Genomic DNA, 18,832 nt, shown 5'->3' on the forward strand with positions numbered 1-18,832 from the left:
ATATCTCAGCTCTTTATATCGCACCTATCATTTTTTATTATTTCTTACCTTCTTCCATACGTCTTCTTGTTTCTATTTATTATTTCTTTTCTTATTATAGCATGTAATATTATCATTTAAAGGGTCACCATTAATGTGTAATTTAAAAAAAAAAACATCGAATTTCTTTTTTACCATATTTCGATAATATTTACCTTTAAAAATAACATAGTAAAATTTCAAGTGCATATCTCAAATAGTTTTTGAGTTACAGCCATGTATTATTTCTTGATTTCAGTAACTTCAACTTTAAACGCGTTTTTCTCGAAAGTACATTTTCCAAATTTGCTGCAGTTATAACACGAAGACAAATCATCCAATTGATTTGATTCTTGTTGCAGCTTCTTTTAATTTCTTTCAATTGTCTTATTAATATTTTGATATATTTGTTTGTTTGTTTCAGGTACGTATCAATTGACTGCTAGGAAGAACGATCAGAATAGGAGAGGATCTATAGAAAATCGTACAATTGATTTATTTCTTTCTTCAAACGGTCAGTGTATCTTTTACAATATGTAGAATAATTTTGTATAGTAAGCAAATGATTTATCAAGAAGTAAAACATATTTCATTATATTTTAAAGAAAGAAAAAGAAAAGAGAATAAGTACTCCTATAAAATTCGAAGACTTTACGTTTTTTTTTATATCCAGAAAGACTTAGATTAGAAAGAGTGACCCTACTTGAACTTATTTATGATATCGTCGGTAATATCGGATGCGTGGATCGGACAAGACGAACGTAAGAGGAGAAAACCGATCACCGTGAATTCCTTTTCTACCCTATTTTATACGTTCACAGGATATCCTTAGGGTCGAATCGTTTTTTCCTTTTTTTTTTCCTCTTTCATTTTACATCCTTCTTACTTTGATGGACCTTCTCGTTCTCAATATCTTTTATTTATCAACGTCTTCTTATCAGATTAGTAATATATTATTATTATATATATGTAATATTATATATGCAATACTATATAATAATATTATTATTAATAATAATGTATTTATTCATATAATAATTTTATTTTATTAATAATAATATTTCATATATTATATCTATATATATTATATTATATTATATTATATATATTTATTATATGTATATTATATGCGTATTAATATATATAATATAATAAAATATAAATTGAATAGAAAATTTAAACACATAAGATCATTTCCAATTAGATAGAAAAATTAATTAGATAAAAGTGTGTGTTTAAAAGTAAATTTCAAGCTTAAGAATTCACTTCATTTCTCAAGAGAAAAATAATACTGTTCCTTTTTTCTATTTTGATTATTTCCGACAATTATACAGAATTATTAAATTCATATGAAACATTTAATACTCGATGTACTATTGTTGATCCTATCATAAAAGATAATTCTTGTTATACGATAAAGCGTGAGCTTTAATATTCATGGTAACACATAATGTACGCTTTAATTAGAGAACAAAGTTAGAACTAACGTAACTATTGTAAAATACATTAGTAATAGTATCATACGTTTGCATTAAGTATTAAAGATGTTTAATATTTTTACGAATGGTCGCTTCTTTCAATTTCTCGTTTGTTCTCGAATGTTTATGAGCATCGCAAAAAAAGATTGCAAGGGTTCTTCTCTATCAAGAAGCAAACGTGTTTCCGTGAAATTTAGTGACCGTTAAAAGGTGTGAAAAAGAGTGTTTGTAGCTCGTGTGTCAAGGGTAGTATATCGTGTGACTCTTTCAGAAAAAAGCTTTTTTCCTTTTCTTTTACTCTTTTTTTTTTTTTTTTTTTTTTTTTTGTTAAACCGTAGGTTAAGTGGCACTTCTTTCTATCCGGTAAGATCCACTTGGACCACTGTCCCACTTTGAGATACTCTTCGTGTATCTTTAAAAACGGGTCACGCGCTTGCTTTTTTATTTTTTTTTTATATTTTTTTTATTTATTTATTTTTTTTTTTTTTTAATAAATATACCATTTCAACCTCGATAGGTGTGTATAGCGTTATAAAAGTTCTCTAATTTTGTTCATATAAATTCGTGTTAGTTATATCCAAGCAATTTTCCTATTTTGTGACTTTCAAATTAAGTTATAAAAAAAAAAAAAAAAACAAGTTTCTTTCGTATAATAATCTTTCATGTCTATATTAAGTTAAAAATTGTTACATTTTGGATCCCTCTTTTCGGGATCATTCTCTCGTATCTTCTTAATCGTCGCCATTGAACTTTTTCTCCCCCCCTTTTATTTTCCTTCATCTCTTTGCATAAAGTCTCAGGTAGTCTCTTTCGATGGCGGGTGTAGTTTGTTCAGCATTATCCTGGTTTAATAAATTCGTGATTTTTTTTGCCTAGATAGAGAAAAATACTGCAAACTCGTGTGAAATATTATTTCACACGAACAACCCTATGTTGTTGTTGTTGTGTTGTGCTTTTCCTTCTTCCCGCCATGGATTTGAAAGGATCAGGTGTGTTTTCTCTCTCTCTCTCTCTCTCTCTCTCTCTCTCTTTCTTTCTTTCTCATCCTTTCTCGACTCTTCTTCTATAAACTGGCTAACACGACCACCAAACTTTTTCGCATTAGCATTTAGATAACGTATTGGTATAAGAGAATAAACTTTATCCCGGTCGTCGTTCGTCGTTGTTTCAATTTTTTGTGTTTCATAGAAAAAAAAGTATAAAATAAAATAAAATAAAATAAAATAAAATAAAATAAAATAGAATAAAAAAAGAAAACAGGTAAAAAAAAATTACGAGAAGGCAAATAAAACAACTTTTGTTTCAACGATGCAAATATTTTTATAAAGTTCTATTTCTTATATATATAATAATAATTTTAATTAAATATTTAATGTATATATATATATATATATATATATTTTTTTTTTCTCGAATGGAATTATTTCTATTTCGCGTAAAAAAAAAAATTAATAACTTTTTATATATAAAAACAATATATACCTAAATACATAAATGATTGGGCCGCTGAGAACTTTAATAGTCCGGCCTTTTTGTTTTCTAAAGATTTATAATAAAAATTATTAGAGATAATTACAAAAACTCGCTTATATTATTTATGTTATTTGTACGTACCGTTTATATAATACAATAATATAAAAATTCGAATATTCGAAGAGAATAATAAGATCGATCATTTAAAATATCATTGAAAAAAAATATTATTTCTTGATAACAAGTAGAGTAGCACAAAAAAAAAAATTCAAGTAAAGAAAGTTGAGAAAAGTTTGAAAGAACGCGTATTTCTCGAGTTACTTACCTGTTTGTGTAAACGTTTTGCACAAAAATCGTATGCGTGAGTGTGTGTATGTGTATAAGTTCACGTATAGAGAGAAAATGTGAGAAGGTGTGCTAACTTTTGCGGTGACTTCACGGTGAAGAGCTTTATTAGAGAGAACGAGCACGAGGCGAGAATATTGCGTTTAAACTTTGCACTTATGCGTCGAGTCGTCGTCGTCGTCGTCGTCGTCGTCGTCTCGTTCTGTTTCCTTCGAAGCTCCAAAACTTAACTATCCTAGGCTATTTATAACTAATGTAAGACAATTCACTTCTATACGAAAGTTTTTGCTTAGATTTTTATCGACTAACTTTGATAACAAAATTATCCCGATCGCTAGTTGTTTTATTTTACGTCATTTTTCTAATCAATGAATTTTATCCTACGTCGAATACTTTTTTTTATATTTAATAAATATATAAAAGGAAATATAACTAAAAAAATAAATAAATAACAAAAAAAAATAAAATACAAAAAAATTAATAAAATATTTATATGTAAGATAATATTATTAAAATATTTTTTTAAAATAATATTTAATTATTTAAAAAAGTTAATAATATTTTTAATTTTTAAATAATTTATAATATTATATATATAATTTTATTACAATAAATTATAATATATATTATTTATAATAATAGTATTTTATATATTATACTACATATAAATATATATAATATTTATAATATAGTATTTAGAGACAAGGTAAAAAAGGAAATAAAAACAATGTGTAAAAAAAAACAGAGAAAGAAACAAAAAATAAGGAGAGAAATTATTCGCGTGCTCTCGTTCCCTGTTCAATGCACATTTACAATTTGATCATTAATTCTAACGAAAGTGGTACGGTCTGCTATTGTACACCAGGTAATACAAATCATGGTTGGCTAGTTTGGTAATTAATCGTCACCCGTTATAGGATAATAGCGAAATCGTGCACACGGAGAAAGGAAATAGTGGGAATGGTACGTAAGTACAGAGAAAGGGTTTAATTAACGTTAAAGAGAGGGATGGGAGGGGTGGGGAGAGGAGGTGAGGAGGTAAAAGGTGAGCCAGCCAGGGTTTATCTCCAACGAAGTAAATTTCCTTTCTACCAACTTTCGAGAGGGTTAAACCTTTTCTACCTACCCTAGGGAACCCCCGAAAACCAACGACACGTTCACGAGTTGTAGAAAAAAAATCTCCGACTTTGTTTCCTTTTTATTTAATTTCTTTTTCATTCGTTCGTTAGTTTGTTAGTTTGGTTGCCTCTTTTTGGATTTATTTTTATTTTTATTTGACAAATTGCGACACGTGTAATTTACATTGTAAAACGATTGCATTGTTTCAAGGCCGCTCGTTTCTCATCGTATTTTAATTAAGAGAGAAGATCCTTTCAACTAGTCCTTTTTGTCCAGATCTCTACCCGTGTTATTTGCAAATACAAACTTTCCTTCTAATATGAATTGCTAATTAATTTTACGGAAAGTGCATTTATTCTTTTTTTTCTTCTTCTTCTTCTATTTTCTTTTTATTCTTTCGAAGTACAACGCGCGTATCTCATGAATATCACTGCGGATATCGTTGTAAAAATAAACAAATAATAAATTCATATTAATAATAAAAGCACACAGCATCGTAAAAGAACAAAAAAAAAGAAAAAAAGAAGAGCTTTTTACGCGTTTCGTTCTATATGCGAAAAGCTTGCAAATTAAATTGTTATTAATATCAAAAATGTTCGTCCTTTTTAATAATATTCCTATCGTTTTAACCAATTTGTGAAATACGTGCGAATAAAGAAAGAAAAATGTACGTTTCGGATTCGACTAGTCTTTTTTTTCTGTTTTTTTACGAATTTTCATAGAATTTTTGCATCAACGTTAACTAATATAGACGCCTAGCAGCAGAGTTGTTGGGTGTAGATGTGTTGCACGTTTATTTTCTGGAAAATTAATTCGGAAAATAACTGTACGGGGTGTGGGGTAGGGGAAAGCTGTGCCAAATTGCCTTGGTGAATACCACGCTGGGAAAATACCCAATGCAAAATTTCCACCACCACCCCGTCAGTCCCTGGTCATCCTCTCATCGTCCCTCCCCTATCCTTCCTTCTTTTACCATATCCATCGAGCTCATACTATCGCATTCGTGCTCGTGCAAACACACGCGTTTTATTTTACGTGAAAGTTTTGCCATAGAATTTGACCAACTGCATTTACTGCAAGTTTTCATATTCTGCTAGTCTTTTTTTTAGGGGGCTACAAACCACTGGTGGGTTCTACTGTATCCAATCATAAAATATTAATCAAACATTACCCGGGTTTATATATATATATATATAGAAAAATATAAAAAATGTAAAACAGAAGCTAAATGTATTATGCATGATTTTGCAAATTTTTAAATATAAAAAAATGTTTCTGTATTTTTTTTTTTTTTTGTTCAGAGTAAACAAAGTTTCTATTGGAATTATTTTCATTAGATATTTATACGTGTAGGTATGTATATGTTGCGTATGCGTTAGAAAGATAAGATCAAAATTGAATATTTTACTTTACCGTATACGATATAGATTAAAATATAAATCAATTATATATTTAGAAATGTTTAAGAAACTTTATTAAAATATCCTGTCAAGAGTACAATTTATTCGAATTTAATTACATCGATATCTTAAAAGTGTGTAATTTCGTGTCGGTAAATTCGAGATAGTCAGTTTACTACTACTACTACTACGTGAGTCTGGCAAACACCTCAAATGAGTTTCTTCCCCGTCTGTAAAACGAGTGGGAAACGACTCTGGGAAACGGTTTATCGCGAAGCTATAAATCTTTCCATCTCTTTCTCTCTCTCTTTCTCTCATTCTCTCTCTCTTGTGAAAACTTTTTTAAGAGTGCTACTCACCCTACGGTATCGCAGTGTATCTTCTACTTCTACTTCTTCGCCAAAGTTTTCTCGTATCTCTCAATTTCGATATGTTACTCGTTGAAAAGCTACGAAATACCACGAGAATAAGATGGAATGAGGGTAAGGAAGGCAAGGCAAGGCAAGGGAGGGAGGGAGAAGGGGAAGGAGATGGGCAAACGTTATAGGACAGAGAGATTGGCTCGGTTTGGAGGCGAGCGTGTTTGCCTTGTATGCAAATCTAGCTAATTAACTCTATTGTCGGAGCACAAGCCAGCCAGTGTCACAGGACTCTATATCTATGTGATTGGTGAATGTATTAACGCGAGTCACAACTGTCGGCATCTTGATTAAAGGAAGTAGTCTCTCAGTAATGCGCTTGTCCGAAGTGTCTAACTACGAAAATCCAAGTTTCGAGTAAATCAGTATAGTATATACCTATGTATATATCTACTATGAACACACTTGTGTGTATTCCCCTGACAAAACGTAACAAATCACACACGTTCCAGATGTGTTTTCACGATATATAAAAAACGGATCGATTAATATTTATTCGGATGTTTGATTAATAATTCATAGATGTTCAATAAATCGGGACAAAGATAGTTATATGTGGTAGTTCAACAATATCGTTAAGGATAAGTTGGAAAGTCTTTTGTATTATTTAAATCCAATTTAGACTGTACCTACATTATAATGAAATTCATTTGAAAGTAAATCCCGGTAGAATAAGTGGAGGAAGAATTGAAAGATCATGGAATGCGATTTCGTAAGGATTTAGAAACAAACGTTAGATGATACTAAACTAATCCATTAAGTTGATCCCTTATACGAAGAAGAAGATCCTTCGTAATTAATGCATCAACAGTAGTAGTAGCCAGTTAGTATAAAGTCCTTTAGTTTAGGATAACTGTCTTCTAAGGTATGCAAGAGTATTTTCTTGGTATTGGTTTGTCAACCTATATAGTAGAGAAATCTAACACAAGGATAGAATGAGAGAAGGGGGGGAGGAGAGAAAAGCTTTACTTAAACTACGGAGAGTGAATAAGGGATGGGCGGGGGTATCGCGTGTGCCCACGGGTAAATTGCATTATCCGCGGATAGGAAACTCGGGTGGATGGTTAAATCTGTAAACTAGCGAGTCTGGGTAATCCATTAGAGGGTTCTCGAGGACGAGGCCTAGTCGCCAAACGCTTTTCCGGGAGAACGCGTTTCAATTAATGTACCAGCACGCACGGACCTACGCGTATTTCTCTTTACAAACACATTTACCTTGAATAATATGTATCTTTTGGTATTGTTCGTCGGTGTGACGAAGGGTGGGTTTCAATACTCTAAAACACTATGTACAAATTGAATATGTTTTTTTTGTTTATAAAAATTCAGTGTTACATTGTTGGCTTTCAATGAACTTCGAAATTACTGAACTGATCTTAATGACATTTTTTTTATTTTGTGTGATTTTTTTCAACTTAGAACATAGGATAGTTTTTACCGCGTTTATTTTATATTTTTTATCGTAAATTTAAAGATTTATTATTTAGAGGTTATGTATGTCTCTAGGTTATTTAAGTATTCAATAAATGACTCGACACTTTATAACAAAGCTTCAGTAACGCATGGTCAGAGTATCCTATATATAATATCATTTCGTAAAGAAAAAACAAAAAATATTTTTTAAAATTTCATCGTCAACATTATCGTAGGTAAAATTGTTTTGATTTATCAATAATTCGTATAGATATTTATCTCTCATATCGTTATACGAGATTTTCATATAGTTGTGAAGCCATATAGAATATTCCATTTAGTTTGCTTCATTTTAGCATTGGATTTGTTCGCAATACGTACGACACAATAATATACGAACATTCGTCTGGATGCATATATGTATATATATATATATCTTTCGTTGGAAATACATCGATAGAACTCCAATCCAATGGCTTCGATTTTATGTCACTTCACTATGCGTCAGAAATACTTTTCTGGAGGAATAAACAAGAAATATAAACAAGAGTAGACATCATTTAAATTCATCCAAAGAGGTAAATAGAGAAAGAGAGAGATTTAGATAGGGAGATAACGTTATTTATCTTATCGTTTTACTTATTTTTTTTTCTTTTCGCCAACAAATATTTTCTTCTCTTATTTTATATACGATTTCTTTTCTAGAAAACCTTTTGATTCCCTGCCAAAGTAAAATCGCGAAAGAAGGGCGTGAAAGCAGCTATTTTTTATGGATGGCTCCTCCCCCTCCTCTTCTTCCTCCTCCTCCTCTTTTTCTCTTTCTCTTTCTCTTTCTCTTTCTCTTTCTCTTTCTCTTTCTCTTTCTCTTTCTCTTTCTCTTTCTTTCTCTCGTGAGACCAGATTGAAATGGATCGACGACGTGAAAAATCGACGGCTCGGTCTCTCGTTCACTCGCTCACATCTCTTCCTTTATTTCTTCACGGAGTTTAGAATCTTGTTATGGGAAAATCTATTCCCTTCTATGTTTTTTATTTATTCATTCATTCATTCATTTATTTATTTATTTATTATATGTGTCGTAGTATTCAACGATTTACGCGTAACATTTTTCATTTCATTTCATTTTCATCCGCGTACCAAGCGCAAACCAAACGTTGTTGGTTAAATCGACATAATAATTTTCCAATATTTTTCAATTATATTTATATCCGTGTGTGTGTTATTCGTGTGAAATGTTTGTTCGTTTTAAATAAAAAAAAAAATAATTAAAAAAATAAATAAAAATAAAAACCAAAAAGAAGAAAACGTAATGCACACGTTCCCATATGTTTACGTAATCAGCCAGTCAAAATTGATATGTTTACCATATCTGTTATCGTTCTTTATAACGTTTCGATGGCATCATCAATCATCTACACTGTAGTCGATATAAAACCACTACCAACGCGTGTATTATCCCATCTGGATCAACTATTCATTATTTTCCTCGTTTTGTCGACGAAATCGATTAATCTTCCCTCGATATAATCCAAAGAATTTCGTATAGAATAAAAGAGAGGAGGAAGAAAGGAAGGAAGGATGGCATTAGAAAAGAATTTCTACGTTAGATAGAATAATTCCAGTCACGTTTTGTATTTGTTGCATCGGGGGTTGATTCGGTAACTAATTACATTTTTGTTTTCGATTTAAAAAAAAAAAAAAAAAAAAAAAACACATAATCCAACATTTTTCTGTAATCGTTTGGCTATTTGGAAAAGAAAGAATTTTGAAATTCTTTCGAAAATTTTATTAACACCATACACGTATATACAGTACTAACGTGTGCATATTTGTTTTGGAATTTTTATGTTACATCGAATAATTTCAGTCACGTTTTGTATTTGTTGCATCGAGGGTTGATTCGGTAACTAATTACTTTTTTTTTTTTTTTTATTAAAAAACACATAATCCAACATTTTTCTGTAATCGTTTGGCTATTTGGAAAAGAAAAACTTTGAAATTCTTTCGAAAATTTTATTAACACCATACACGTATATACAGTACTAACGTGTGCATATTTGTTTTGGAATTTTTATGTTACATCGAATAATTTCAGTCACGTTTTGTATTTGTTGCATCGAGGGTTGATTCGGTAACTAATTACTTTTTTTTTTTTTTTTTTTTATTAAAAAACACATAATCCAACATTTTTCTGTAATCGTTTGGCTATTCGGAAAAGGAAGAATTTTGAAATTCTTTCGAAAATGTTATTAACACCATTCACGCATACATTTATATATTATACTACGTTAACGTGTGCGTGTTTGTTTTGATAAGATCGTCGAAGTTTAGTCGATACTTTATTATACAGCTTATAGTATATTTTTAGAATAACATCCGAACAGCTGCTTGTTATCTCATACGTTCACGGAGAAGAACGATCACGAGCTTTCCTTCGAGTGTAATATACTCTCAGCCACAGTGGTACGAGTTAAGCTTCCTTCTCTCATCTTAAGTTAGTCTAATCAATGAATATTCAAAGACCATTCGAGTATATACCTTTATGTATATACCTATAGTTATCACATTCTGCATATGACCTAAAATAAGTACATACCAAAGCATGTTCGAGTACTACCATGAATGCGATTGCGTTTATTCTAGAATTATTCACTGCTCATTATGATTTAAATATCGTATATCAAATCGTGTCAAATCTAGGATAAATTCATTTTTTTCTTTCTTTTTTTATTATTCCAAGAATTTGTAACAAAAAGAAAGAAAGAAATAACAATTTCTCTTACATTTGCATTTTTCAACTTATTACAAAGTATCAGTTAAAAAAAAGAAACTAATGGGAAATTATATTATATTTCATTGGATGTATTGTAGAAAAATCCCACGAATTAATTCGCATTTCAACGAATTATTTAATTGTGCATGGGGGTTATACGAGAAGAGAATAAGGTTTTATTGAAACGTCAGACTCTCTCGTATATTTCTCATTCTTTCGTAGATTCTGTTCCGTGTTCTGTTCGCGGAACTTTTTCAAGCTTTCAAGCTCTTTCGGTTTGATATTTGAAGCACGTAGAGTCGGTGCACGGCAGTAGTAGGATAATTGGCCTAACTTGAAAATTTGTAAAGGCATGAGAGAAAAAAAAATACTTGCTTTCCTTTTTTTCTCTTGTTTTTTTTTTTTTCTGTTTTTCTTTTCTCGTTGAATTTAAAAAAAAAATACAGACAAATTTTTGTTATCCATCATCCTCTTTGTTTTATCTATAAACGGATGATTCTCCGCAAGCATGCGTGTCTAATGAAATACTAACGCGTTACGTTATATATTTCATTGCTTTTTTTTTTTTTTTTTATTTAACTATTCATGGTATTCGTAAAACGAAAAGAGCTTTTCACGATTAACGTAGAAAACATGATCCACAAAAAAGTACAATCGACAATTTTTCCCCCCCCCCCCATAGAGCAAACAAGATAGAAAGAAAGAGAAAAGATGTTGAATTATTTTGGTGGTTTTTTTTTCTCTTTCCATCTACGAAAAGGATAATAAAACTTAGTAAAAAAAAAAGAAAAAAAGGAGAAATAGTTGGGTTACTTCTACGTGCACCGCAAAACATATTTTTTTGTCAAGAAAGATCCTCTCGACACAGTCTTACCTTTATTTCTTTCTTTCTTTCCTTTTTTTTTGTCTCTCTCTCTTTCTCTCTTTCTCTCTTTCTGTCGAGGGTGGTAACGTCGAGTAAAAATCGTCACAATTATCGACACGTACATCCCTTCGAGCGTACGACTGCAAAAGGGAGAGGGAGGGAGAGAACTAAAAACCGCTGCTACGTGAGAGGAATAAAATAACGAGTAAAGAAATCTGACTTTTCTTCAACGTTTTTTCTCGTGATTGACGTCACGTTTCACGATATTACACGTTCGTAAATACACCTACGTTCTTTCCTTAGTTTTTCCTTTTTTTTTTTTTTTATACAAAAATTTGTATTAAAAAGAAAAAGAAAAATAACCCGAAAGAGTATCGTACGAGTGTGTAATATAAAAAAAAAGTCATTGGATTTGTAAACGATGAAGAAATCAAAATATTATAATAAAGGAAAGTTTAACAAAAGTGACACTTACTTTAAGATTACTCCTAATGTGTCAAAGACGTTTGAAAAAAAAAAGCAAAAAAAAGATAAAGTGAAAGTTGAAATTGGTGTCGATATTTTGCGAGGAAATTGAACTGTCACCGTTGCGATCGAATAGACCTTGCAAAGCCACACCAGTTTATGACACGAGGGTTGAAGATACTATCGTGCATCCATGGGAACATTCGCTCCCTTCGTCAAATATGTCTATCCATCCATCCTTCCCTGTGGGAGTGCCATGGGAAACGTTCGAGTTTACGTAGGAAAATTTATGGATTAATTGTAACACCTTCGACGTTAGTTATTTCAAATTAGTTATTTCTTTTTTTATTAAACATATTTAACTGAATTATTTCATTTATTTAGTTAAACAAGTTAAAAACATATTAAAATAATGGATTTACACAACAATAAAATTGTAACACCTTCGACGTAAATTATTTCAAATTAGTTATTTCTTTTTTGTATTAAATCTGAGATGCATAGTTATGGTAATTTATTAAAATAGGAAGCTAATGAATTATACTACAATAATTGTAACACCTTTAAAGTTAGATCACTCCACGTAATTTTATTCTACTTATCTCTTATTCTAAATTACGATCAAATTAATTATTTGTTTTTGTATTAAATCTGAAAATTGTAACACCTTCAAAGTTGGATCACTCCACGTAATTATATTCTACTTATCTCTTATTCTAAATTACGATCAAATTACTCATTTTTATCTTGTGTTAAATCTGAGAGAGAGAGAGAGAGAGAGAGAGAGAGAGAGAGAGAGAGAGAGATTCATAGTTATGGTTATATGTTAAAATAGAAAATAACTGATTATACTAACAATAAATATAAATCTTAAAGAAAGGATAAAATTAGCTCGCGGTAATCGTGATTTTATACGGAAGAAAATATTAAGAAGATGGAAGGTAGAAGATGAGTAGAAACTCGTATATGCGTTTGTTAGAAGTAAATGCCGACAATACTTCCGACATACGTTCCGGCTCATGTATTCGCTCAACGCGCATCCAGGTAGCTCGGCCGAGTATAATCGTTTATGAGCAGACCGACTGTTCTTGCAACTCGAAGCGTGAAATAGTTATAGTTTGGTAACGGTTACGAAAATACGAGCAATGCGAGCTCGTTTCCCGGAGATAATAACGGCGCTATGTTGTTTTCCTATATGTTGTTTTATCCCGTTAACGCCATATTGTCATTCTTGGCTCTTCGTTAAAACGTTTATAGTCGTCGTGCGAGTATTATCATGCTTTTATTTATCACCTACACCTCTCACGCTTATCCTGCACCATCGTCTAATTAAATTTTTCAAACTCTCTCTCTCTCTCTCTCTCTCTCTAATTTCTAATAAAACGTTTTATCGTTGTTTATTCGAATTGTTTCTCTCACGCGAATCAATTTAATCACGATCGAGTTTATTTTTAGCCTATCGATCATTCTTTAATAGATACCACATACAATTATCAATTTGATTATTTTTATAATAAAATAATTCAATAATATCGAGATTATTCGAACAATCCTTTAAATATATCCTGGTACACACCCTTGATCGTTAGTATGATACACGTTACACGTCGAAAAGAAAGAAAGGAAAGAAATAATAAAAGAAAAGAAAGAAAGAAAGGGAATGCAAAAATCACGAGGAATACAAGCAAGCTATGACTTATGCATACCCCCCCGTGGTTTTCCCATTAGCCATACAAACGAGCATAGAATCAGCATGGCACGATCGAACTATGTTTCTCTTTGACGTATGTGTGGTGTCGTTGTTAGTATGCCACCTGTGTCGCGAGCCTTCCAACCTTTTTATTTTTTTTGTTTTTTTTTTTTACTCCTCCTATCACCCCTTTATTCTACCCACCCCCTTTCTCACACATACACAAACACATACATAGATACATTGTATAAATTTATAATAATTTTGGTATCAAAAAAAAAAAAAAAAGAACTAAAAAATGAAGGATAACTTTTGTTTGCGATTATTCATCACTCTTAAGAAGTTGTTTTAAAAGCAGCTATTAAAATCGTACAGTTGGCAAACACGATACTACTCTAAACGCATTTGGGATTCTTATTTGTATGCACATCTCGTTTTGGTTCGGTAACCGCAAACGTTTGCGGCTTCAAATCCTAAGATTACGCGCACCCACCCGCCTATTCGGTAAACGTCGTTCGTTTCTACCTTCGTTTTCTACCTTTAGCCCGTTTTACCTCATCGATTGTCCCTGCGGTTTAGCCTCTCCTTCTTCGAAAATAAACCTAACTTTATGAAAATGACTAACCCACCTCGATAGGAAAACTTCCTTTTGCTACGATCAATAAATATAGATATAATATATATGTATATATTCAAAAAGATAAACAAATAAATGTCTCTTTATACCACCAAATCCTTTCAATATTATTTTTATTTCATAGAATATTTTTCATACGAATTTCATACATATACTTATGTATTTATATATTTATATATTTCTTATATATTTGTATTATTTATATTATATATTTATATTATATATTTATATTATATATTTATATATGTATAAATTTTTATTATTATTATTATTATTATATATATAATTCATTTAATATATATATATTAATTTATAATATATAATATATTATTTATTTTTATATATATTTTATATTATATATAAAATATAATATAATATATATATATATTTCATTTAAAGCAGAAATATTTGAATACACGTCGATAAAAAGTAATTATTTCTTTTTTTTCTTCTTTTTTTTTTTATTTCTTTTACGCGAGCACGTATGTAAACTAATATATCGACATGTTATATAATTAAAATTCGACGTTGGATGTTTCGTAACGCAGTTTAATTACCATGTGGGACATTCAACGGAAGGCAATTAAAAGTTTTACCACAGTCGGTCTGTTTCGAATCGCCGTACTTATTACCCTTCTATTTCCGAACGTAACTTACACTTCTCTATTGCTTGTATACATTTTTATTTTCTTTTTTATTATATTTTTATTTTTCGTGGTATTTTTCTCCAATATTTTTCTCTTTCTCTCGTTTTTATTTATTTATTTTTTTTTTTTTTTTCGTTTTTTTTTCATCCACTTCTTTTTTTTTTATTTTTTGTCCAGATCGAAGCAACTTTCGATATAAAACATTCCGTCCAAGTCGTCTCGTTTATACACTGGGTTATAAAAAAATATTGGCACGCGGTTTTCCCTTGTGTTTTGTACACTCTCACGTAGAAATTTATTTTTACGAATAAATAAAAAAAAAAAAAAAAGGAAAAAAATACCCATGAATCACAAAGAAGAAAAAAAGAAAGAAAATAAAATTGGGAAAAATCGATGGTTGCACAAATGTATCATCGTTGCTAGAGTATTATAAATGTAATACATATTTTCTTTGTTTGAAAGATTATTAACTGTTATCTTGAAAATAAAAATCTTCCATTCTTTATATCTTTGTCAATGTAACATGTCGATGTTCTAGAGAAATAGTTTCGATTTATTCCAAAGGATAAGAAGAAAAAATTTCTTTTTCAACAAAAGAAAGAAATGCGCGGAATGTGCAATTTTTCTACTTTCCGATAACCTGAATTCATCAATTTGCGATCGATCAAACGATCGACATTTTTCATTTTAATGGAATTTACGTGTACTCCTTTTGTTGGATTTATTTGCGACAATACTTTGAATTTTTTTTCCACGTTTCTTTTAAGCAATTATTATTATTATTATTATTATTATTATTATTATTATTATTATTATTATTATTATTATTATTATTATTATTATCTAAAAAAAATAAAAAGAGAGACATTATTTATATGCATATATCATGTATGTTATTTATTATTATTAATTACATTGGTTATACATTTATAAGTTTTTTTTTTCCTTTTTTTATAACACGATTATATTTTAACAATAAAATTTAACGTTAAAATCGATAAAGTCTAATTAAAAAAAAAAAAAGAGAAAAAGAAGAAAGAAGCTAACTTAAAAGAGGATATTACCAGCGTGTCGTCAAAATAAAGAAAACAAAAAGAACAGAACAGAACAGAACAATACAGAACAAATATCTCTACCTATGATTATTCCTATGATTATTCCTATGATTATTTCCACGCTGTGCATTACCCTCTATTCGGCTAGAAAATTCCGAAAAAAAAAGAAGAAAAAAAGCATTCCAAAAACAAAAGAGATATCAAGAGATATCAAGAGAGAGAAAGAGCTTAAAAGAAAGCTCAAATTCTCTTGAATTGTGCGTACTAATCCAACCTTAGTTTTTTCTTCTTTTTTTTTTTTTTTTTTTTTACAATTTTTACAATTTTCGTTAGAATAGATTCCCTTTTTGACATGGCGAATGGACGAATATTTTAGTTCTTATTTGTTTGCTTGCTTGCTTGCTTGCTTGGTGGATGAGAACCAAAGAAAAAGGTAGAAGAGAAAAAAAGAAAAAAAAACCTTTAAGAGTAGCAGTATAAGCAGCAACAGCAGAAACGTTGATGTTGGCGTCAGGTAAAAGCTGCTGCTGGTAGGTCATCGTCGTCGTCGTCGTCGTCGTCGTCGTCGTCATTATTATCTAGGCCACGATGTAGGGTGCGCTGTAGCCAGCTGCATAATAGGGGTAGCTCGAATATGCAGCTGTGTATGCGTAAGGGTAGGCGTACGCTGCTGCTGAGGTATAAGCAACCGGAGCTGTGTATGCAATTGGTGCAGTGTACGCAGCACCGATTAATACTCCACGTTTGTTTCTAGCCGCTTCTGCTTCTAATGGGTTGTTGTTTGCATTAGAAGGCTCGATCGACTCTGCTTCAACCGGTTTCGTATCTTCGGCGAAGGCAATTGCGATCATAGCGAAAAGGGCGATAGCCTAAATCAAAATAATAATAATACATTTTTTAATTAACTTGTATTATATAAAAATATAAATAAATTTATAAATTAATATTAATATATAATATTTATTTTTATAAATTATATAATTTTATTTATCTCTTATCTCTATAAAATTCCCCTGTCACAGTGTTTGTTATTCTTATTCTCCCAAACGACTTGACCGATTTATATGAAATTTTTTGTGTATATTCGGTAGGTATGAGAATAGTTTTTCGTATATTTCTTATACCCCTGAGTGATAAGGGTGACCCACCATAATTATTTTTCCTTTAAAAGGATATTAAGAAAAAAGAGAAAAAAAGACAAATGTTATGTGCCTATATTCAAACAATGTAAACTTATATGATGTGAAGTAAGTGGTGATCTTATGTTACCGCTCATGCGCAGTTGGTTCGATATTAAGAAAAAAGAGAAAAAGAAGACAAATGTTATGTGCGTAAATTCAGATCTATCTATATATTTATTAGCCACAGCAACGCGTGGCCGGGGCACCTCTAGTTTTATTATATAATAAATAATTAATTATAATAATTAGCTAAAAATGAAACATTTAATTTTAAATTGACGATATTACAAACGAATTTCTAATCAATCACGATTTATTAACGTTAGTTTTAGTATATATGTGTTATAAAAAAGTAAATAATAAGTAAGATTTTGTATATAAATAAGAAGATGTGATGATAATACTTTTAGATCAAATTAGTATCGTTAATAAAAATTGTACTCACGACAAAGCACTTCATGTTGATTATTGGTTGGCGGAGTAGTTCTTCGTTGAAACTCGAAAGGTTTGTAGTTGAAGATCGATTGATGGTTCGAGTTGAGTTCCAGTCCGTTTTATAGCTCGATCGATCGGAGTCAAATGCAAGGGAAGAAGAAGTCTTACTATACTTTTCGTACGCGAGTTGACTACCAAATTGTATATTTAACGTCGCGTAATCGTGCATAATCAAGTATAATCGTGATCGTCTTCATTGTCACGTAATCTTTCGGCACCGAATAAATTGTGTCGGCTTGGGTTGGTTAGTTAATACGGTTTATGAAAGCTTATGGGTTAGGTAGATTGTGAAATAACGATTGTGTTGTTGAAACGAAGAGGATAACTCGATCGTTGTTGGCTACTGTCGATGTTAAGCAAGCAAACTGTCCTTGGCCAATGGCCAAACACACACACACACACACACACACACACACACACACACACACATAGACCAGGGGCACGCAACATTCTTTCGGCCATCGATCGAGCACACGTTCAATCGTTTTGCGACCTTGTCGAGGTCGATCTAAACATCTTTTTTTTTTTTTTTTTTTTCTTTATTGCATTCGTTTTTCTTCCTTCGTTTCTTCTTCTTTCCTTCACATTCGCACGTGTCTTCCATTTTTTATCTTTTTTTTTTTCATTATTGTCAAAACTTTGCAATAATTTTAATATAATAATTATTGCTTTTTTTTTTGGTTTATTTGTATCTAAAGTTCGCAACTTAATCGCATTCTATCTATCGAAAAGCGAACATAGGTCAAGGAAACTAGGTTCCAAATTTTATGTTCTCCTAATATTGACGAGTTCCTAACACATTTTCTACGTATATATAACAAGACCACCGAATTGGGTCTCTAACCATAAATCTTTACATCATAAAACTATAATTTGTATTTATTCTAAGACACCTTCAGTCCCATTACATCGAGTGCACCCACCGTAAAAAAACTTCCTTACTCCAAATATACCCTTAGTTAATATTCATATAATTTTCAATCGTTATTAATTAACAGGTAGGGCTATAAATAATTGCGTTTTCGATTACCATATGAACAAGAAAATAAATCAGTAGTTGATTTCATTTAAAGAGAGTCTTATTATCTTATGAACTATTAGTATTCTAAACACAGTCTCTCGTTCCAAGTGTCGAAAGCGTTTCTCATCAAGGTCGATAGACACGAGCAGCTGATTCTCCCTTTTGGAAGGAAGGAAGGAAGGTAGGAAGGAAGAAGGGAAGGTAGGACGCAGTTGCTAGATTATGCCCTTCGATTCTCTCGAGGTTAGAGAGAGAAATGGTAACCCATTGAAATTCTACAAGGTAATAGTAGTAGTAGTAATAGTAGTAGTACGCGCGCATTTAGCTTACGCTATTTG

The 18,832-nt window shown here is 30.9% G+C and overlaps 1 protein-coding gene and 1 long non-coding RNA gene across 2 annotated transcripts in view; one reads left to right on the plus strand and one right to left on the minus strand.

Annotated features, from left to right (window-relative positions):
- The window catches only part of LOC149032545 (uncharacterized), a 105,364-nt gene that overhangs the window by 31,103 nt on the left and 55,429 nt on the right, over window positions 1-18,832 (plus strand). The gene's annotated exons all lie outside the window — the stretch shown is intronic.
- LOC107065639 (uncharacterized) lies at window positions 15,603-17,990 on the minus strand. Its single transcript, XM_015319514.2, has 2 exons — window positions 17,424-17,990; window positions 15,603-16,666 (listed from the first exon to the last, which is right to left on the minus strand). The coding sequence occupies exons 1-2, from the start codon at window positions 17,640-17,642 to the stop codon at window positions 16,376-16,378; spliced, it is 510 nt and encodes a 169-aa protein (XP_015175000.1). The 5' UTR covers window positions 17,643-17,990; the 3' UTR covers window positions 15,603-16,375.

Source organism: Polistes dominula, unplaced genomic scaffold (assembly GCF_049000335.1).
Source record: "Polistes dominula isolate Pdom_NZ unplaced genomic scaffold, Pdom_raw_medaka contig_23, whole genome shotgun sequence".
Classification (NCBI taxonomy): Eukaryota; Metazoa; Arthropoda; class Insecta; order Hymenoptera; family Vespidae; genus Polistes; species Polistes dominula.

What these genes read in the sequence shown, in the direction of transcription:
- LOC107065639 (XM_015319514.2), bottom strand. Translation starts at nt 17,642, where the DNA reads ATGCACGATTACGCGACGTTAAATATACAATTTGGTAGTCAACTCGCG. An exon ending in TCAACATGAAGTGCTTTGTC is followed by an intron (nt 16,667 to 17,423) that starts GTGAGTACAATT and finishes ATTTTGATTTAG; the next exon opens with GCTATCGCCCTTTTCGCTAT.